The sequence below is a fragment of the Lates calcarifer genome, linkage group LG6 (assembly GCF_001640805.2).
Source record: "Lates calcarifer isolate ASB-BC8 linkage group LG6, TLL_Latcal_v3, whole genome shotgun sequence".
NCBI classification, from domain to species: Eukaryota; Metazoa; Chordata; class Actinopteri; family Centropomidae; genus Lates; species Lates calcarifer.
In genome coordinates this window covers 13,166,328-13,189,158 of record NC_066838.1, presented here as the reverse complement: position 1 = coordinate 13,189,158, position 22,831 = coordinate 13,166,328, and the positions used below count along the sequence as shown (strand labels likewise).

Below are 22,831 nucleotides of genomic sequence, written 5' to 3'. Positions count from 1 at the left end.
CCTATTGGAGTCACTGTCGTCCCCTAGTGCCATTTATTGACACTAGGGGACGACAAAGGACATGATATGTGTTCCGTCTGCTTCCCCTGCAGCGTGAGAAACAGCTTTATCATCAAATTAATCCTCAGATTTGTTGCGGTTTTTAGCTGTTGGGGAAAGCTTTCAACAATTTCACCTCTGACATGCTGAAGGTTTTGTTGTCAGCTTAAAAAGTTGTGAGCTGTATTAGGCAACATTACTTTTTTTTTTCTTTTTTCTTAAACCATATGTAGCAGTATCCAGACTTATTTCCTTAGGGCTGGGGGATAATTCAGCTTATTGACTTTCATTTAAATTATGTCATAGATATGGACATATTTTACTACCATGTAAAAAAAAATGTGGTCCAAATTCTGACTATAACTTTCATTCTGAGCAAATTTGATTCAAAAAATGAGGTGATTTACATGTATTAAGAGTTTTATCTGAAGTAATATGTAATAGTTTAATGCAGTTCATATTATTTAACATCATTCTGATGAGCTTATGTGTCATTTTTGCTTGCATTTTCAATAGAGTGACACATAAATTTGACATCCTCATATTTAGCAATTATAAGCAGTATATATACATTAAATAAATGGTTTAACGCACAATAATATAGTTGTATGCAGACATGATCATATTATGTATTTAAATGTTTATTGATGTACAGTTTCTGTCATCAGCTTCTCCTATGAAGACATGTCAAGCGTATATTGGAGCAGTTATAGTTTGTATAGAAAAATATATTGAGAAAAACTTACATGTGCCTACAACTACATTATACCATATATATTTTTGATTTCAACCATATCACCCAGCCCTGAATTCCTTACACAAAGGATTTAAATGGAGAAAGCATACATGTTAACACACTACGTAATAGTTTGGGATTCTGAGGTGGACCATCTCAGAAAGTTCTTGCTCTTGGTGTCTTGCTTTCATCCAGCACTTTACAGAGTCTAACTGTCCTCCATCTGCACAATGTCACACTGGAGGCAGAAACATCCATGAGTCTTTTCCTTCTTCTGTGCACAAGTTTTTTTTTCCCCACAGTTATAGGGTTCAACACCAGTGTCCAGCAGCAGAGCAGCTCAGTATGTTTTGAAAGGGAGGGCATGTTCTGCCACTACAAGAACCCCCAAACTGTCTGTCCCCGCCTTTGTGCTGCCCCTACTGCCCTGCCCCAATGTCCCCTTGATCCCATCCACTCCCTTCTTCCACCTTCTCCCCCCCCACCCTCTTAACCATCCCCAAGCATGGCTTGTCAGTGGTTCACAGTCTAAATTTAAACTACAGCAGGGCCAACTGCTCCTCCAGCCACTCTGGGCTCCTGTTATTTTTCCCTGCCTGGGGGGGGGGCTTTTTCTGTTGGAGGCCCTCAGCCAGGAGGAGAGGCCTGTGGCTCAGTGTGAGGGACAGGGAGTCAGTGGGAGAGGAGAAGAGGGGGAGAGAGGTCGGGCAGCAGGGTGCACACAGGATCGGCAGGTCAGGAGCCCAGAGGGCCTTCGCATTAGGGGACTTGTAGTGTGCCACAGTTTGGGATTATACTGTGAGAGGACTCAATTCTCGTAGACTGGGAGCTCTTCTCGGGTGGAGGCACCAAGATGGCGGCCAACGCAGAGGCGGCCAAGCCAGTCATCATGAATGAAGAGGAGCTGAAGAGGAAGCAGAGGGAGAAGCTGAAGAAGCTACAGGCCACGGGAGGCAACCCTAGACCCGCGAGATCCCTGTTCCTTTTCACCCTCAAGAATCCCTTCCGCAAGGCCTGCATCAACATTGTAGAGTGGAAGTATCCTTTAAATCTTACACATACACACACACACACACACACACACACACACACACACACACATACACACTGATCCATTCAGTATACATACACAACACACAGACAATTGTTTTAGTAGACACTGGCTTGAAAACATGCTGTTTAAACATAACATGCTTTTTCAGTCTTGCTTAAGAAATACAATTTTTGAATATACAGTATTCAGGATGTTGTGGTTAAGAACACTGACAGCTAGGACATACAGAAATGATGTGTCTACATGGCTGATAATTTACAGCCTGGCTGAGCCAAATCTCTTTCAAATCTGTGTTAAGGCAATCCTTGAAGTGTTAAGACTTTTGTTATGTATCTGGCCACCCTGTGTCAAAGTCAAGTTTATAGACGTATTTTCACCTGGAGAGCTTCTTAGCTTATCTATTTACATCTGGCATACAACAGCAATTCACGAAGCTGCCTCTTTAGCATCCTGACTGGCTGACATTCTGCTTTTAATGTGGAAATAGTCACACTAAAATACTGGCACTCTGTAAGGCCTAACACATGAACACAAGGTGGGCTGCTGAGTGATGTTATGGCCCCTATAGGGGATTTCCTGCTTTTAGCCTGATGTCCATTCCTGGATAACGCATATTTTCCATCTAAAATAGAATGAGTAGATCATATCTATTCAGTGGCATCTCTATGCTTACATTTTAAATAGGATCTATGGACTTGCATGTGAAGTTTAACAATGAGTGTGCGTTTTAAACACATGGTGTGAACAGTTATCATTTATGAACAGTTACAGTGAAATATATGTCCATATGCTCAACCAGGTCATGAGTTTTTTTACTGCAGCACTTTAATCACATTGGTATGTGATCCGGTAACACAGGGCATGAGTGCTGTAATTAGAGCAAAATTACAGAAACTGACTAAAACTCCTCAAGTGTTACTTTACAGTACTTTCACAAATTGCCACTCACAGAGATAAGAATCAGTAAATACCTCATAGAATAACCAAACAGTTTTATTCCTGATGAGTAGCCTACGTTTAAATGGTTTGGTCATATTCTTGGGCTCTGCAGCTGTCCTGTGGCATCACAGAGAGACATGATGCTGACCTGGCAGGGGAATTCTCTCAGAGAGCCCCCTATGGAGGAGAATGAAGCAGCACAGCAGACAAGATTACATTAAGTGTGACTGCTTTGCTGGCTACCCTATGGGCTGGTTCAGGGATGATGTTTCAGGCAGCATTTAGAGGCACTGATCAGTGCTAGCAGGGCTGCAGAGTTGTTTGATATGTTTTGTTATTATATCACAAAAAGTACAGAACAAGTGACATGGATAAAGAAATGGACTGTTTAGTTTTTAAACACTTTCATGCCCCTTCCCCATTGTCACTCAAATATTATCATAATGAGTTATTACAGGTAAACTGTATCCCCTCTGTAATATGTACTTTTGGGGGTGACTGGGATTTTCCCAGTCCTTTTCATGTTATGATCCTGAACTTCCCCATCCAGAACCTTTGAGATCATCATCTTATTGACCATTTTTGCGAACTGTGTTGCTCTGGCTGTGTTCCTGCCCATGCCTGAAGAAGACAGTAATAACACCAACTCAAGCTTGGTGAGTATAAGTATGACCCTTTCTTTGATGTATGTCTCAGGACTCTATAAGGGAGCCCTGGCTTGGTGGAGGAAAGTGGTATTGATATTTGTGTGTCATGATGATGCACGATATGGAGAAAAGAAACAAAATATTTCAGTCATGGTCTCTGATTTCTGATAGATCCAGTATTTTACCATGACCAGTAGATAACTGTGCAGCTGTGCTCAACAATTTAATGTTTCTGAGTGCGTTAAGCCAGCAAAGTCAGGTTGCTAAGTGTTTCAGCTGGTCACTGGTCTGAGTGCCAAGCTCCATTTAAATGCCTCCAGACACAACTCAGTTCTTTATTTGGAGTCCCATCTGTGTCTGCAGAGGAATGTGCCATTAAACAAGTGTGCTATTGCTTTGTCTTTCAGCAGTGATTAGTTTATCCTTCTCTGATCAGAGCCTGTCTGTCTTCATATACTGGAGTTTTCACCTACATGGATGAAAGTCACAGAATGCAAAGTCATGCAGTAATGTCTCATAATGCCTGTGTTATTTTGATGTACACATATACAATCATATGTACGCATATAATCACATATACGTAAGGTTCCTCAGTAAAGGTTTCATGACTCCTCTCCCTGTAGAAGCCTTTGGTGTGTAAACTGGCTGGTGTTTGACCCCTGGATGCTGCTGGTGTGTGCCCATTTCATTCCCAAAATTCCATTTGAACCTAATAGGTGTGTGTTATAGTGCTACAAGGCTGTGGATAATGTATTACAGGTTGGAGACTGAACAGTACTATTCTCCATGTAGTCAATTAACTCCACATATCACTGGGTTAAAGCTAATATAAATCTTGTTGGTACACCACCAACAGACCTGTACCCGTGCCAGATTCATCAAGTCATCAGGTATCTGAACCGAAAAGTGAGCCAGTTTCTTTAATATCTTTGCTTTGGCCTGCTTGCCAACCTGCTCCCAAATCCTTCTTAGTTCTCAGTGAGCCATTCTTTGGGGGTGAGCGATGTAAGAGGAGCTAGTCAACCTCACCCCCCCTCCCCTTTGGTGTCAGAAGTAGGTCGGCCCATACAGTGTCACCCCACTGATGCAGGTGGATGCAGGAGAGTCCACAAATGTTGTCTCATGAAACCACGCTCATACTATGCTCATAAAATATGATGGTTTCTAACACTGATACACTGCAATGTAGAAGCACAGCTCTACTTGTTGCTCCACTCTGTGTAATTTTAATTATAAAATGTCTTATATTTCTAAATGTATATATTATTGTCAATGTATGCAAGGTTGGCCTTGGTGGTTCTTAATGATCTTAAAGGGGCTCAGGGGCTGCTGCTGGCTGGTTCAGCCAAACATTATTGACCTGATTTGTCTAAAAGGATCAAAGGGAAATAAACAGCATTTCATATATAATTCATAGTTACCTCAAATGAACTCTTCAATTTTGATGGGGCTGTTCTCATATTATCCCTTTTTCTCCTGCAACATTTGGATTTACATCAACAGCTGCAGCAGAAAACTTGTATCAAAAAATGTATCAAAACAACTTCAAGTTGCTTTTTTAAGCAAATATATGCAATGAGGTATTTTGGAAGCCAAATAATGCTCTGACATGAGAAGGAATTGTTACAGCGCCTGAGGGAAGCCATGCTCACTTCTGTGTGTGTTTGCTGTGTGTTCTCGAAAATATCAACACAGATGACACAGACTTTGAGGATCCACAGACACAGATACAGGCCAGATTTGCTCAGACAGATGCTTTTATTCAACCACCCTGACATTTATGTGTTTATCACCTCTCAACAAAGAATTTAATTTTCTGCAGACTGTTTGCTTCGTGTTCGACTCTCTCTGTCTCTGTCTCAAAGCTCTTGCTTGATAAATTGCAGCTAAAATTGTTCCATTCATTACTATGTGACTCATGGGCCATCCATCTGTTTAAACCTTCTGAGGTCATGTTTAATTTGCATCAGAATGAGCTAACAGGCTATCATAGCTAATGAGTTCATCTAATACCAGCAACATCTTCCCAGCAGGTGCTTAAAGACAAAGTTGTCATCAAAGTTTGAACCTGAGGGTTTTGAGCTTTATAAAATCTAATTTCCTGGTTTGTGTTTGTCTTTTTTGCAGGAGAGTTTGGAGTATATCTTCCTAATAATCTTCACGTTAGAGTGCTTTCTGAAGATAGTGGCGTATGGGTTTGTCTTCCACGAAGGCGCCTATTTACGGAACTGTTGGAACATATTGGACTTTGTCATCGTCTTCATGGGGTAAGATGAGCTGTGCGCTGCAGGTGGATATCTCTACTGCCAAAGGACATAGCTTTTCCTGATCACTGCAACTGCCTTTGACAAAGCTGAAAATGGAGAGCTTTTCAAAACTGGAATATTGATCTGACAATGTGTAGGCATGCTCAGTTTTGTTAGTAAAAATTAATATACCTCACAGTTTTGTTGGGTTGGGTGCTTAAATCATCTTCTTTTCCCTACAGTCTCTTCACCTTTGCTTTGGATACGATTAATAAGATAGCAGGTGTGCCAATGGAGAAGGGTGGAGGGTTTGACATGAAGGCACTGAGAGCCTTCAGAGTGCTACGACCCCTACGTCTTGTCTCTGGAGTCCCCAGTAAGAGCCTATGCTTGAATTCACACATACCACAGAAAGACCCTGCTGCTGTATTATACTGCTTTATCCATTCAGAATCACTGTGTATCTGTATTCTGGAGACACCTCTGAGATTTTTTTTTAAACAGAAGCATAATGTTCTGGTTTTACTGTCCACCCTCAGGCCTGCAGGTGGTGATGAACTCCATCCTCAAGGCCATGCTGCCTCTGCTGCATATCGCTCTGCTGGTCTTTCTTCTAGTCACCATCTATGCCATCATGGGACTGGAGCTTTTCAAATGCAAAATGCACAAGACCTGCTATTACACTGGCACAAGTATGTATAAAGGACACAATCACAGCTGCAGTTGGACTTTTATATCATGTGTATTATATCATCTCTTTTCCTTGGCCCCGCAGATATCTATGCTACAGCAGAGGATGAGCAGCCCGCTCCCTGTGCTCAGGCTGGTAACGGACGCCGTTGCATCATCAATGGCTCTGAGTGTCGGCCAGGCTGGGAAGGTCCCAACAATGGCATCACCCACTTTGATAACATTGGATTTGCCATGTTGACCGTCTACCAGTGTATCACCATGGAGGGATGGACTAAAGTGCTCTATTGGGTCAAGTGATTTATTTGTTTCTCAGTTTTATTGTTGGAGAATTTGGGTCCTCTTTTTTATAAGAATACCGTAACAGAATACACCGTTTGTGGCTGACGCAGAGTTGTTTTTCAGGTTAATGATGCCATAGGAAATGAATGGCCCTGGCTCTACTTTGTTCCACTCATTCTAGTGGGCTCCTTCTTTGTGCTCAATCTGGTTCTGGGCGTGCTCAGTGGGTAAGACAACTTTTATCTTGGATCATTTCTACAGTCCTCGTCTTGTTTCTTGACATAAACAAACTAAAAATAATCATATTTGCTGTTTTACTTTTCCTCGTCTCTGCGTTCAGAGAGTTTACCAAAGAGAGAGAGAAGGCTAGGTCGCGCGGAGAGTTTCAGAAGTTGCGAGAGCGCCAGCAGCTGGACGAAGACCTCCATGGCTACATGGAGTGGATCACTCACGCTGAAGTCCTGGATGCTGACCGAGAGGGCAAAGGTGAGCGCTACAAACCACCTCAGCGCCCATCCCCATGCAGCGATACTGTTAAATTCTAACTGTTATTTTCTTGTCAGGGCTGCTGCCTTTGACCAGTGGAGATTCAGACACAGACAGCCTTTATGGCCTGGAGGGCAAGAGTCGTATCATCTACTACTAGTGAGTCCACTGTTTTATAAATGCGTAAATGTTGACATGTAATATCCACAGCAGCTTGGCACAGTAAGCCAGGGTTATTTTTGTGTTTAGCCGCCTGGCTCGTCGCTGGAATCGTTTCTTCAGGATGAAGTGCCTGGTGTATGTGAAAACCAAGAGCTTTTACTGGCTGGTGATGTTCCTCGTTCTCCTCAACACCCTGACAATCGCAACAGAGCACCACCACCAGCCTGATTCACTCACTTCCCTACAAGGTCCATGATTAATATCTATTATTGTGAATATTTCTTTATATAAATTCTGTCCCTCCCAGCTTAATTTATTCGTCTCTGTCCTCTCTTACCTCAACAGATGTTGCCAGTCGTGTCCTGCTGGTGCTGTTTGTCATAGAGATGTTTGTGAAGATGTATGCTCTTGGCCCAAGAGCATATTTCATGTCTCTGTTTAACCGTTTCGACTTCTTTGTGGTGCTATGCGGTATCTTGGAGATGATCATGTTGTCCGCAGGGGCCGTGGCTCCTCTGGGTTTCTCTGTACTCAGGTGTATTCGGCTGCTGAGGATCCTCAAAGTCACAAAGTGAGTCCATTCCCCTCAAAGGATCGTGCTGCACTAAGTTTAATAGTCATATTGTTGTATATTGTCTTTTAACACCTCCTCTCTCAACTGATTTGCAGGTACTGGACCTCTCTAAGTAATCTCGTGGCTTCTCTCCTCAACTCTGTCCGCTCCATCGCCTCCCTGCTCCTCCTCCTCTTTCTCTTCATCGTCATCTTCTCACTCCTCGGCATGCAGGTGTTTGGGGGGAAATTCAACTTTGCAGACCACAGAGTCAGACGCAGTAACTTTGACAACTTCCCCCAGGCCCTCATCAGTGTGTTTCAGGTGAGGCTAGACACTTTGTCATAGATGCTCATTTTTAAACTCTCAGCAGTGTCTGCTCTGACTTTGCTAAACCTTGATTGCCTGATTTTTATGGTCCATTGTTTGCATTACAAAGTCACTGTCTACTTTTTTAACCACTGACTGTCTCTCAGATTCTAACAGGAGAGGAATGGACCAACATCATGTATGATGGCATTATGGCCTATGGAGGGCCTGTCATCCCTGGCATCCTGGTCGCCATCTATTTCATCGTCCTCTTTGTCTGTGGAAATTGTATCCTTCATATGCACTCGCAGTATCATGTGGGATTTAAAAATTGTATACACGGCAATAACGTCAACAAAAATCCCAAGGTTTTGTTTTCCTGAGCTCAGTACAATTAGATATCCTCCTCAATGTGTTCTTGGCCATCGCCGTCGATAACCTGGCAGAGGCTGAGAGTCTGACTTCAGCTCAGAAAGAAAAGGCAGAGGAGAAGCTGAGAAGGAAGCTACTTAGGTGAATTAAAAAAGTTTATCCTGGGTGAGATTATCTGCTTTATTGACTCATAGCTCAACTTTATTCCATTCCTTTCCCTTCTTGCCCTCCAGGTCCAAAATGCCTGACAAGACTGATGAGGAGAGGGAGAGGATAGCTAAGAAACTGGCTGAGCAGAGAGCCAAGATGGAGGGCATGCCCACCACAGCCAAGGTTAGTGTTTCTGGTATCATATCACATGTTCACTCTTAACACTGATATATTAATTAATGGCATAAGTAGCTATACATGCAGTAAGTATATATACATATATATCTGCATTTTTTCCAGCTCAAAATAGATGAATTTGAGTCCAATGTCAATGAAGTGAAAGATCCATTCCCACCTGCCGACTTTCCAGGTAATACAAAAAATGTCCAAACCTCTACTGTTCTTGAATCTCGAACCACTTTTCTCAGCAATGCAGGTGTAGCAGAAGGAGGTCACTGATTGCAGGAATTCGTATTCATTACACTGGCTGTTTACCAGTGCTGCTGTCTTGGCTATGTTACAGTATAAGTATAGTAACCCGTCATTATTATTAGACTCAGCCAATTCCCTGAGCTGAGTTTATAGCAGAGTCTAAAGTCAGGCTATTTTCACACTACTCTGGTGACTACCATATAAAGCCTACTGTGATTCAATATAGTTAGTACAACTAGAATATATTTCCTTTTCTTTTTTTTTCACAACTAATAACTCACAGTTTTAATTTCATTTGCTTTATTTGTTTTTTTCCTCTCTCTTCTTTGCAACACTGTAACATGAATGCCACTAATAAGAAGATGTGTCACTGCACTATATAATTTTGAGTCTACTCTCCTCCACATGGTAGGTGATGACGAGGAGGAAGAGCCCGAAATCCCCATCAGCCCTCGGCCCCGACCAATGGCCGACCTGCAGCTGAAGGAAGAAGCAGTTCCACTGCCCGAAGCCAGTTCATTTTTCATCTTTGGTCCTCAGAACAAGTAAGAACTGGACCATCCTTGTACATAACATCAACTTGAAAATATATTTAATATTATAATGAAATATATATGTGTATCTGTGTGTGCTTAAATTTGCCTCTTCACCGGTATCCAGGTTCAGAAAGCTGTGTTACAAGATCATCAATGCTTCATCCTTCACCAACTTAATCCTCCTGTTCATCCTGCTCTCCTCCATCTCTCTGGCAGCTGAGGACCCCATCGATCCCAAGTCCTACAGGAACCAGGTGACAGTCAGGTCTAGCACTACACGATAGACAGTGACTGTTGACAAATGGCCAAATTTGATAACAACCCTGCACTCTGTCTTTCATCCAGATCTTGGCCTATGCTGACATTGTCTTCACAACTGTGTTCACCATTGAGATTGTGCTAAAGGTAAATTCAACAGAAAGTCACATGTTATTATTTCATTTTATTATATGTCTTATATGTATTATATATGCTTCAGTATTCTGTGTATAATTGTGATATATCTGCCTTACAGATGACAGTGTATGGTGCATTCATGCACAAGGGCTCTTTCTGTCGTAACTCCTTCAACATCCTGGATCTGATTGTGGTCGGAGTCTCCCTGCTTTCTATGGGAATGGAGTGAGTTGGGATTGCTACATTAGATATGCAACATTCCCATTTTTATTTTCTTCACTTCTCACTTCTCACTTCTTCACTACTTACTATTCCTATTCATGCATAGCAAGACTCCTTTTTGCCATATGTTACATGCAGATCCAGTGCCATTTCTGTGGTGAAGATTCTCAGGGTGTTGAGGGTGCTCAGGCCTCTAAGGGCCATCAACAGAGCTAAAGGATTAAAGGTACAACACTCTCTCACTCTCTGTTTTGTGGGTGTAAGTAGTGTTCAGCGCCTGTAAGTAAGTAAGTACTCCATTACAAGTAACACTTGGGTCACAACCCAAAAAGACTGGGAAACACTGATCTAATCTATAACAGTGTATCATATTTTATAGCTTATTAAATGTATTTTCATGTAAAATCTTCAGCTGAAAAGTAACCCATATTTATAGCTGCTGGATAAATGTAGTGCAGTAAAACATACAATATTTTCCTCTGAAATGTAGCGGAGAAGTATAAAGTTGCAGAAAATGACACTACAGATACCTCAAAATTGTATTTAAGTACAGTAATTCAGTAACTGTATTTACTTACATTCCACTACTGCATGTATACACAAACCTGCACACTTAGCTCAGTATTAAATTGTCATTGTTTGTCTTTGACAGCATGTGGTTCAGTGTGTGTTTGTGGCCATCAAAACCATCGGCAACATTGTCCTGGTCACCATGCTGCTGAATTTCATGTTTGCCTGTATTGGAGTGCAACTCTTTAAGGTAGGTTTTTTTTTAATGACACACATATAGCGTGATATTATAAAGGTCATATTTCCAGATTAATTAACTATAAGTATAGAGGCCTTGCCGCATGTGTATTAAATGCAGCACTAATCCTTTCCCTCGCAGGGTAAATTCTACAGCTGCACAGACGCGTCCAAAGTGACTGAGGAGGATTGCCAGTAAGGCAAACATCTTTCACATTAATAATTCATCAAAGCCATAATGTTATTTTAGAGTGACCATTCGCTTTTGTCTGCTCTCAGGGGATCATTCTTGAAGCACATGGACAATTCCCTACAGGACACAGTGGTGGCTAAGAGGGAATGGATCAACAGTGACTTCAACTTTGACAATGTGCTCTATGGCATGCTGGCTCTCTTCACTGTTTCCACATTTGAGGGCTGGCCAAAGTAAGCACAGCATAAATTTTGATTTGACAAATTGTGCCTTTGATAGGATTCTTTTGATTGAGTTAGAAGATAGAATATCATATTAGTTGGATATTGAGTTGGAAGTAATTCTATTGTCTGGAGCCAGAGGGTGTAAAAGAGGCAATATATCCTTTTTAATCCACTGAATCATAAATGTCATTGATACAAATTACCCTTATTTTGTCTCTGATCTTTGATCTTTGTCCAAGCCAAGTCCTCCTCTTCTCTTAACATCTCTCCATGTGTTCCCAGACTGTTATACAGAGCCATTGATTCAGATGAAGAAGACATGGGTCCTGTCTTCAACAACCGTGTGGACGTTTCCATCTTCTTCATCATCTACATCATCCTCATTGCCTTCTTCATGATGAACATCTTTGTGGGCTTCGTCATCGTCACTTTCCAGGAGCAGGGCGAGGAGGAGTATAAGAACTGCGAGCTGGACAAGAACCAGGTACACCGAGACCCTCAGAAAAGAAGATATGGACAGATAGGAGTTCCCAGGAGTTGAGACCAAAAACATGTGTAGAGTGGCTAATTATTTTTCTTTTAACCCACCGCTTGTCTGTGCTGCCTCTCCTTCCAGCGTCAGTGTGTGCAGTACGCCCTAAAGGCTCGTCCTCTGAGGTGCTACATCCCGAAAAACCCTTACCAGTACCGGGTCTGGTACATTGTCACCTCCTGCTATTTTGAGTACCTTATGTTCTTCCTAATTATGCTCAACACCTTGTGTCTGGGGATGCAGGTATGTAAATCAAGGTCATGTTGCAACCTAAAAACACTGATTGTACTTAGGCTGAATAACAAACAATATTTAGTGTCAGTATTCCGTATCTTTAGATGTTTAGATGGATATTTCTTTTCAGAAATCACATGGGTTCAGTGTTTGTTACAGCATTTAATTAATGAGAATGTGAAACTTTGAAGCAGTATTTAAAATATGGGACACTACAACTTTCCAGCAAATCCCAGACTAATTAATTTTTGGGGGGGGGGATTAGAGGCACATTAATGCAGAGTGCCCTAGTTCTTTCTTTGTCAAATAATTCACAAAACCTTCCTGTGCATGCCAACAATTAATTGCAGGTTCGGTGGACTGTTTTCATGTAACTAAGGTCTAACAGGACTGGACAGTACACTTATTAGATGAGATTTAATTTTCAAAGATTCAACATTATCACCACTCTGATCTTATTAGTTTCAGTTTGGCCATCATCTCTATGGGTTTTGATAACATGGTATACACCAAGTGGTGGTTTAAATGTCTGACAATGGCCTAAGCTATGACCCAAATAAGACCCACATTGTAATAAATGGAACTTATCTTTTTATACATATTTTCTCGAACAGCTTTTTACTTTGATGAGGGTATCTTACTTAACACACTAATCTATGCCAGAGTTAGAACAGTTTTGGTTATTTTACTTAAGAGATTTCTTTATTTCTGTTTTTTTTCTTTTTCTTTTTTGCTGGTTCGAAGTGAAAAATGTGATGTCACAAATTTTCATGTACCAATCAGAATTCAGTAATTAACTGTAATGTTAGCCAGTGATCTGTAATAATCTTCACTTAAACTACATTCTTAAGTAATACTACAAGACAGCTATTACTCAAGTTAATAGCTGTCACATATGTTGAGGTTAATGTTTGCTTTCCCTTTTGAACAGCACTGTAACCAGTCGGACCATGTGACCAAGCTGTCAGACACTCTGAATTTGATCTTCACTGTGCTCTTCACTGTGGAGATGATTCTCAAGCTCATGGCCTTCAAAGCGAGGGTAAGCACTCTAATTTCTGTCGTTCAAATGGTTATCCACTCAAATCTAGTGTCCTGCTGTCTCATCAGTCCTTTACTTCTCCTTTCAGGGCTACTTTGGAGACCCCTGGAACGTCTTTGATTTCATTATAGTCGTCGGTAGCGTCGTTGATGTCATCTTGAGCGAAGTGGATGTGAGTATGAATAACAGAACAGAATTTTTTTTTTATCCCTCCTAATGAATTGCACAGATATCAGATTCTCACTGCAGGTGCTGTGTATGAAAGGCCCTTGTAATGTCGTAATAAGACATTCCCAGTCAGTAGTGTGATTTGAATTGAAATGACTGAATGTATTTATTCAATGCTCTGACCCAGAAGCATATAATCGTGGCCCAACAGCTGATTGGTGCCAGCAGAACTAGCTCACAGGACATGGTCAGTACTGTTGTTGGCCATTTTTTACTGCACCGCCTCCACTCTCACCCTCCTCAGTGCCTTATGCAACCTCAGACGCATTTCCATTTCCATCACAAAACCACCAAAACCTTCCATTATTCCCACAAGTATTAATTGCAAAATGTTCGGTGAGCTCATATTTTATATGTGTTGTTTGAGCACTTAAATAGAGGACCAGATCAATTAAGGGTTTTAATGGTATTTTATTTGCTAATGCCACACAAACTCAATGTTTCTGGTCTTTCTGGTCTTTCTCCAGCCAGTCACAGTTTTCTCTCGTCATTGTCACACTGCAGCATCCTCATCTTTTTCATCCACAAACACAAGCTTGTAGCAAATTCAGTTTTCTCCATCCAAAGCTTATTTCACATCTTCTCTTTCTCCTATTCTTCTTCATTTTTATTTCTTGTCCCCACCAAGCCCTCTTTCCTCCATGCACCCTCACTCCTCATCTTGTCTATCCTCCACAGACTGCCCTGGCTGCCAGTGGAGGACTGTACTGTCTCCATGGCTGTGCTGTAAATATCTGATATGCACTGCACTGCACTGCTGCATGAGCCTTGCTGTGTGAGCACTCCACGATGTTCTCTACTAAACTGTAGTGCCAGTACTGTACTGGACCGTGTGTGGCTCAAACTGCTGGTGAAACATCTGTGTTTCTACTGTCTGTCTCATCTTACAGAGAGAAAGTAAGATAAGACCTCAAGTTGTTTGCTGTATTGTGTTGCAGTATGGCTCATACTGTTTATACAGACAGGGCTACATCTCAGAACTGTATATATAATCACAGCAAGTATTAATCATGGCTGAGTTGACTGAAAACTGTTAATATTTTGACAGCAAAGTGTGTGTATTTTGTTTATTTCGCATGAGTTACAACCTGCAGCTGTTCTACTTTTCAGCAACTAAGACCTGGAAGCTTTGTAACTCATTAGAGGTGGAAAAAGTGTCTCTAATATTAACTCTATTTTGAGATTGTAAATCATACCATAATAATGTTTAACAGTTGATAAATGCTATGTCTGCTATGCACCTCTTATTAATGATGTTATAATTAATCTATCAAATGTAACTACAGTATGTCCTCTCATCTACTTTATGCAGGAGACGAATCCTATGCAAGTGATTGCGGTAAGCCCCAAGTCTCCCCATATTTAGCAGCAGCACTGTTTTCTTATGTTTTTTTGTTTGTTTGTTTCCTCAATTGCTCTGTTTCTTTTTGTCTGCAGGCTTCTGAAAACGCCTCAGTTTCCATCACGTTCTTTCCGACTCTTCCGTGTCATGCGTCTGGTCAAACTGCTGAACCGTTCGGAGGGCATCCGTAACCTGCTGTGGACCTTCATCAAGTCCTTCCAGGTCTGTCACGACCGGTCATCACTGTTCATTTTTATTTTCATTCTTCACTTTTAACACACTTTTAATGGCCTGTTTGGTTTGTGTCTACTAGGCTCTTCCTCATGTAGCTCTGCTCATTGTGATGCTCTTCTTTATCTACGCTGTCATCGGGATGCAGGTACAGTCTTCAGTTTTTACTCTCCACATGAAAACATTTTAATCCTCTGTAGACACAGATCGAATACGTTTCTGATTAAATGGCACTAAAACCAGTGTCTGTATTTGTCATTGGCACACTGATTTTGACTTCGATTGTAACAACCCTTCAGATCTTTGGAAAGATAGCCTTAGTGGACGGCACCCAAATCAACCGCAACAACAACTTCCAGACATTCCCTCAGGCTGTTCTGATGTTATTCCGGTGAGTCTTTGGGGCCCAGATGAGGTTCAACGCTCATTGTTTACAGGATCAAAAACAGAGTTGAGATCTGACCATAGTTGCTGTGCCTTTACGTACCCAGATGCGCTACTGGAGAGGCTTGGCAGGAGGTCATGATGGCTTCGATGTACGGGAAGAAGTGCGACCCCAAGTCTGACTTCCTGCCAGGAGAGGAGTACACCTGCGGGTCCAACTTTGCTGTTTTCTACTTTCCTCAGCTTCTACTGTCTCTGTGCCTTCCTGGTGAGAAGCAGCTAAAGTCAACAGTTAATTTTAAGCTGCATTAGTATTTGTTGTCATATTTTATCCATTATCATATGACAGAAAAGCTATTCTCTTTGTCTAGATATGTTGAAACCAGTATAGATAAAAGGGTTTTATTCCTACCTACTTCAGATCCTCAACTTGTTTGTAGCTGTCATCATGGACAACTTTGACTACCTGACCCGTGATTGGTCTCTCCTTGGTCCTCATCATCTGGATGAGTTTAAGAAGATCTGGGCTGAATATGACCCCGAAGCTACGTAAGCCTTAACTCCAACTGAGATCCACAATTCCAATCTCTATTTATATATGTTTAGTTAGCCACCGTTTTAGGTATGTGCCATTTCAGATGAATATAACATAATTCTGGGATCTAACAGGGGGAGAATTAAACATCTGGATGTGGTGACGCTGCTGCGACGAATACAGCCTCCACTGGGATTTGGCAAGTTTTGTCCTCATCGCGCTGCGTGCAAGGTATATCCAGTCAAAAACAGGATCAAAACCAAATGGTGCTTTGCATATATGTGAGTCATCAGAGAGTTAGTGAGTCCCTACAGATGGACACTGTAGTAAAATAACATATAAATTCTCAGAAAGAAAATATTGAATATCTCAAATAAAACTATTACCATTAGCTTACAATGTTATTTTTAATTATACTGTACAACTATGTATATGAATTATATGCATCTCCTACCATCCAAGCCCCCCCGTTATAGTTGATGAAACTATAACGAAAAACAACAAAAAAATGTGTTTAAACTTTAAATGTTCTGTTATTGTACTCGATTGCTCTGTTCCTCACTGGTCTCCATATTCTCTCTGTCTCCTGTCTGCAGCGTTTGGTTGGTATGAACATGCCTCTCAACAGTGACGGCACCGTCACCTTCAACGCCACCCTGTTCGCCCTGGTCAGGACTGCTCTCAAGATCAAAACAGAAGGTACAAAGCATCAGAATCTGTCTTATATAGTTCATATGCAGTATGTGTATTTCCCTCAACTTGATGTACAAACTGTAATTCCATGCGATTTTCATGGATTGTTGTGAATAGGTAACTTTGAGCAAGCAAATGAGGAACTGAGAGCCATTATAAAACAAATCTGGAAACGCACCAGTATGAAACTGTTGGACCAGGTCATCCCCCCAATAGGAGGTGAGTCTTAATGTATAGCATTAGCTTAGTTTCACCTGATTAAGTAATGCAGTGTTTCTCACATTGACTGCACCGTGACTTGTCTGGTTATAGATGATGAGGTGACTGTGGGGAAATTCTACGCCACCTTCCTGCTCCAGGACCATTTCCGCAAATTCATGAAGCGTCAGGAGGAGTACTACGGCTACCGGCCCACGAAGAAGAGCGCCTCGGGCCCAGAGATCCAGGTGAGCCGTCAGCATGAAATCATATTATTAGATAAGACGAGGAAAGTTTAGACACAAGGCAATTGTGCTTTAGATAGGCATAGAAATGCTTTAAAAATAAGACATTAAAAGTGCATTTAAAAGACAATAAAAACAAGGCAATTCAAAGCTTTACGGAGGCATAGAATAATTAATAACATTCAATTAAGACATTAAGAAGACATTAAAATCAAATTTAAAAGACAATAAACAGAAGCAAAAGCAAAAACAAGAAAGTCAATAGATTGAAAAAAGGTTGTATGTATTTTACTGATTAGCTGCTGCAAATAATGATGCTTTAAACCCTGCTTTAAATGATCTGACCGTTTTAGCAGACCTTGGGTAGGAAGTTTGTTCCACCAATGGATAGCATAGAAACTAGAAGCTGCCTCACCTTGCTTGGTTTTGATTCTGTGAACACTGAGTTAACCTGTCCCACATGACCTGAGGAGTCTGTATGCTTTATACGGTACAAGTAAATCAGAGATGTTACTTGTGGTAGTGTAGTGTTAAAATATCAGACAAAAAATGACTGCATAGTAATTGAAAATCACTCGCACTTCAGAGTGGCAGGCTATGCAAAACTCTTAATGCATATTGTTTCCTGTTTTGTCTTTTTAGGTGTAAATAAATCAATAAAATATTGTATTAGCATGTTTTTATGCACCTTACTGTTACCAGTGCTGACCGGGGGACAAATTACAAGTATTCACATTTTGCGCTGGTGGATCATAACCAGGTTGTAAGTGGAGCTTCAAAATGCAAAAAGAAGCATATCTCACCTGTTCCTGTTCTTACACCAGTACTCAATCTCATCTTTTCTCTTCTCCCTTACCTTGCCTCTGCTCTTCATTTCTCCACGTCCTCCATATTTTCCTAGGCGGGTCTGAGGAGTATAGAGGAGGAGGCAGCTCCGGAGATGCACAGGGCCATTTCAGGAGACCTGCAGAATGAGGAAGAGATGGACAGAGCGATGGAGGAGGCTGGAGAAGAAACTATTTTCCAGGTGAGGAACACATGCTGCAATAAAGTTCAGTGGATTCATGCACACAACCTGCAACTGTTAAGTGGAAGACTCATACCTTTAGTTTTTTTTTTTGTTGTGGACAGTTTTAATTTTTGATTAATAACGAGATCCTCGTTGGGTGAAGAAAAGTTTTATGTTTTTATTATTATTATTATTGAAAACTGGGCATTTTGGACACTTCAATGCAAAAACACATAACATTGTCCTGATTCTGCCTTATGATGATAAAAAAAATGTAGTGACTTTTCTATTAGATTAACCATGTGCACTAATATGGAATTACACCTGCATGTGTGTTTATCTTGCTTGGTATTTTCAGCGTTCACACGGTCTGTTTGGCAACCGAGTGGACTCATTTTCAGATGATCCCGCCAACGCTCAGTCCCAACAGATGACCAGCCAGCGGCCCCTCAAGTTCTCTGAGAGCCAGCCCGAGTCCCCACCAAACTCCTCTGGCTTGGCGCCCACTACCGAATTTTTCCCCACAACAGCACCGAAGAGCAACACCAACAACAACGCCTTCGCAGAGTGAGTACCCAACACACTCCCACCTACCATGATGACATATGTGCTCAGGGTGAAAACGTCTGATGGGTGGTCTTTTTTGTTTTTTGTTTTTTGTTTTTTTGTCTTTCAGATTTTCATTTGAACGAGAAGGCAGTCCCGAAGAGTTTTACAATCCAAGTGAGGATGGAGAGCCAGGTATGTCCAGAGGTTTGACACAGAAACAGGGTTCTTCACAGGACACTTGGAAACTGTAATACACATGTACACAAGCTCACATATATACACACACATCTATTCACAGTACTTAGCAAGATATTTTAGCAGAGGAGACAAAGCTCCTGCCAAAGTGAACCTTCCTTCATTTTAAACTGTTTGCAGATTCTGAAAAATATTGTCATTTTATTAACACATTTAATGTTGTAAACCCATTGCCTGTTCACATACTGTGATATTTATGTGATTAAGAATGATCTTTTGCTGCAGTCACAGTGAGTGTACTTACTAAATTGAACATGGCAAGTTCAGCAAATAATGTTTGGATAAAATCTGGCAAATGAGTAAGAACCCAGCAGGTTTGATGGTTTGAAGGTCACAACAAAGTATTATTATCATTATAGATTAATATTGATTATTTATTTAAATTAATTGAGTAATCATTTGTTCTATTACATGTCAGAATATGTTAAAAAAAATCTAGTTTCCCCCAGATCCAAAGGTGACATCATCATATTACTTACATTTCCTTGTCCAACCAACAGTCCAAAAGCCAAAGATAATCATTCATCATCCACAAAGTTTACTATCGTAGGAAAAGGAAAGAGGCACATCCTCAAAACTGAGAAACTAGACCTTGGTTAACTGATTATCAAAAAAGTTCCCAATTAATTTTCTATCCATCAACAAATCTGTTCAGCTCCAAAAAGATTTCTCTATATACCCTTTTTTTGACCTTGATATATTTTTTTTCTTTTTTCACCCTTGTTCAGACAACAGGCGCTCCTGGAGCTTCACAGTGAGAACGGACAAAACACAGGTATTATTATACTGTATATAGATATTATTTATTTATATATAGATATTTTATTTAAGGGTGACTCATTCAGTCTACACAATCATGAACAACTCATGTAGATGATGTATGAACAAATTACTTTTCTTTGCAGTTCCCTTATGACCCTAACTATGGTGATGATCAGAGTCTGAGCTCCCACACTGCTGCTGACCAGCTCGTCCAGGAGGTAAGTGAGGACAGATCTCTGACTGCCCACCTCTTTTGTCAAACACTAATTAATTATCAAATATATTAGCAGGAAATGTCCTAAACCTAAACCATAGTCACATCTGTCATGGATAGGTGACAATAAACATAACCCCCTTATCGGCACTTTTGGCCTGGACACAAATTGAGGCTAGTCCTGGACTGAACTACATTTATTTCTCCTTAAAAAATAAAGACAGTTAAGGTTTCAGTTGAATTTTTTTGGAACCCAGTACAAGAGTTCAAGAGCAGAAGTATCACACATATTTCATTGAAGTTTTACAGTGTAAGGCAGCTAATTTAAAATTTAGGAAAACTCCACAGATCATTGCTAAAAAAAAAAAAAAAAAAAAAAAAAAAAAGTCCTGAAGCTTTTTTTGTTAGGATTTTCTTGTCTACAGGGGAGATTTATTACTTGTTTTTAAAGTAAGTGCCACAACCTGTAGCCTCAGCCTATAAATTGAAATTTATGTTGCACAATTTTTCACTGTACTGTTTCGTTGGGATTGTCATTTTTTTGTAGTGTAATTTACAGACTGAAATAAATTCCATTTTCAGTCTTTTAGATGATCTCAACATTAGTCTCTCTGCTGTTCAGTGTAAGGAAAGACTTGTTAAAAATGTATAAGTCAAAGCTGAGCTGTGAGGTTTTACTGAAATATTTTTGGGAAAGATGCAAACTGTGCTCCAGGGCATTTGTTATTTAGCTGAGGCTGTGTGCCTTTCTCTGCAGGGTTCAATAAAATATCATTAACACTATTCAAAATGTCAGCCATGAAACTGCTGCATAACAATATATATCAACATAACTTAGTACTGTAGGAGCTGTGAGTATATGGTTGATGCATTACCAGTAATAGTAACATGAAAATGTTACTGTATGTAAGCACCAACACTGCATAATGTCCTGTCTTCCAGGCTCTAGTAAAGGGCGGTCTAGGCTCCCTGGCCAGAGATGCTGGCTTTGTGTCTGTGGCTAAGAAGGAGATGGCCGAAGCCATGCACATCCCCATCACCGAGATGGAGGGCGTGGCTCGGGGCATCCTCAACGAACGCTCTGGCAGCGTCACCTCTGTCAAAAAGAGACGTCCCGTCCCCGTCCCTCCTTCTGGCCCTGCCGTGGCCATCGCACAGGAAACGGACCAGCCAGATCCGGCTGTGAGGAGAAAGAGACGTCCAATCCCCACGATCCCCTCCGAAAAAGAGCTGGCTGATGCCGACTCCAAAGTTTAGAGGCTGTTACTAGAGTTTACGTGGTTATCTTGTGGTTGTTACTCTTGCAGGTGGCTCCACCTCACTTCACTTAACGAAGCTTGTTGCCCCTGTGACAATCTGTATCTACTAGCCTGGCTCAAGGCCTAAAGGCACGTTGGCTCAGGTTTGATATATTGTCAAGTGTGGTTGAAACTTAACTAAGGAGAAACAATATCTCTGATAATTAAACATCTTCTTAATCTTCAGATTTATTGAAACTAATAAAAACACTAACTTATCTCAGAGCGAACAGATTGACGCACTCCTTTCTTTATAGCATTTGCTGAGGTTATCCATTCCGTAGACTTAATGGGACAACCATGTGAGTGAGTTGAGTGTCTTGCTGAAGCCTCAAAGAGGGAGGAAGGATAGTGACTGGTGACTAAAATGTCTGAAGTGACTCAGTGAATTCAGGGAGCAGGCAGCTGTCTTTATCGTGCTGCAGTTCAGTGAGAACAATGGAAAAGAGTTTCGGTGCATCCAGGCCCAGAAAAGTTCAACTGAGCATTCAGTTCACACTCTTAAAAGGGCTCTGGTGCTAACGATGCAAGTTGAAGCATTTTTTTTGTAAAGCAGTGTCCTCTGGTCCACTGGGACTTGCTGTCTTTTAATCTTTTATTACTGAGGTTTACTAAGTTTTCTCCTGCTCACAACTGTTCTTGTTTGCAGTTGGTTTCAGCAGATTTTAAAGAGAAAACATCTTTTTTTAATTTGGGACATAGAGGTATACTTAATCTATGAGGTAATTATCCAGAGATTTAGCTGTATTAAAGTACTTGTTCGGTTTAAGCCATACTGTAGTCATGCAGTGCATGTGATTTTTTTTTCACTACAAGTCACTACTGCTACAGGTTTTATGAATTTTTCATTTACATGAATATGTAAGTTTGAGTTGGGGGCAGTTAGTTTGAATCGTACAGAGAATGTATCTTCAGCATACCTGGAGTATGGTGGATTTAGCTTGAAAGCTCACTGAAGCCTATTAACTAATTATAATTTATTGCACTTGTTTCATGTTTTGTGCCTAAATGCAACATGACAGGGCTTCCAGAGGACTGTACATTACATTATCCTCTATCAGTCTGTGTTTTGCCGTCATACATAACATTATCCAAGGTTTTTGGGGATAGGTTTGAGTGAACCTTATAGCTCAACTTCTGACCTTAATTCTCCCTCACTCCTGGATCTGTGCCAATATAGTTGATGTTACATTGGTGTTTACACCATCAGCAAAAGAAATAAATCATCCAAAACATTTGTTTCTGTGTTAGTTTTCTTTCTGCAACTGAACCAGAAATGGACATCTGACAACACAGACTGGGATTTGGAGGAAACATAACAGGTGAGTTCGCTCCTAGTAAATAAAACTTTTGATAGAGACGGTGAGTGCAGGCACAGTTTTGATGAGACGACAGGAGCATGTTTTGGAAGCTGCCCCTCACAGAAGTTACGGTTTGAAAACTGAGAGCCTCTATAAATAGTCTTGCCTAGCAAAGCAAAGACTACCCCCCCCCCCCCCCCCCTTATGGAGTGGAAACTAATGCAGCTGCATTGTAGGTTCAAAAAGGTTCACGTTAAGGTAAGAAAAAAAATCCTTAAATCAGAGGCACAAAGCTGTCAAATCTGAAAATCAGAAAACAGTGATTAAGTTGCATGCTTGCATTGCAAGATAAATGTTAGCAAAC

General features: G+C 40.9%; 1 protein-coding gene across 1 annotated transcript; it reads left to right on the top strand.

The window, feature by feature from the left end:
* Nucleotides 1-1,438: 1,438 nt before the first annotated feature.
* Nucleotides 1,439-22,401, top strand: LOC108876486 (dihydropyridine-sensitive L-type skeletal muscle calcium channel subunit alpha-1-like). Its single transcript, XM_018666031.2, is given in 47 exon segments — nucleotides 1,439-1,813; nucleotides 3,319-3,424; nucleotides 5,543-5,682; nucleotides 5,904-6,037; nucleotides 6,201-6,353; nucleotides 6,437-6,642; nucleotides 6,757-6,860; nucleotides 6,974-7,119; nucleotides 7,197-7,278; nucleotides 7,369-7,529; nucleotides 7,627-7,852; nucleotides 7,951-8,158; nucleotides 8,311-8,431; nucleotides 8,542-8,656; nucleotides 8,749-8,848; nucleotides 8,966-9,035; nucleotides 9,510-9,642; nucleotides 9,758-9,887; nucleotides 9,979-10,038; nucleotides 10,148-10,254; nucleotides 10,390-10,477; nucleotides 10,904-11,011; nucleotides 11,141-11,193; nucleotides 11,278-11,424; nucleotides 11,698-11,899; nucleotides 12,032-12,190; nucleotides 13,113-13,223; nucleotides 13,312-13,395; nucleotides 14,130-14,177; nucleotides 14,764-14,790; nucleotides 14,889-14,921; nucleotides 14,923-15,015; nucleotides 15,107-15,172; nucleotides 15,324-15,415; nucleotides 15,516-15,642; nucleotides 15,644-15,676; nucleotides 15,830-15,957; nucleotides 16,078-16,174; nucleotides 16,540-16,642; nucleotides 16,754-16,855; nucleotides 16,949-17,082; nucleotides 17,981-18,106; nucleotides 18,447-18,655; nucleotides 18,765-18,829; nucleotides 19,621-19,667; nucleotides 19,798-19,872; nucleotides 20,811-22,401. Coding segments are annotated over 47 exon segments (5,559 nt in total). The 5' UTR covers nucleotides 1,439-1,628; the 3' UTR covers nucleotides 21,126-22,401.
* Nucleotides 22,402-22,831: the final 430 nt, after the last annotated feature.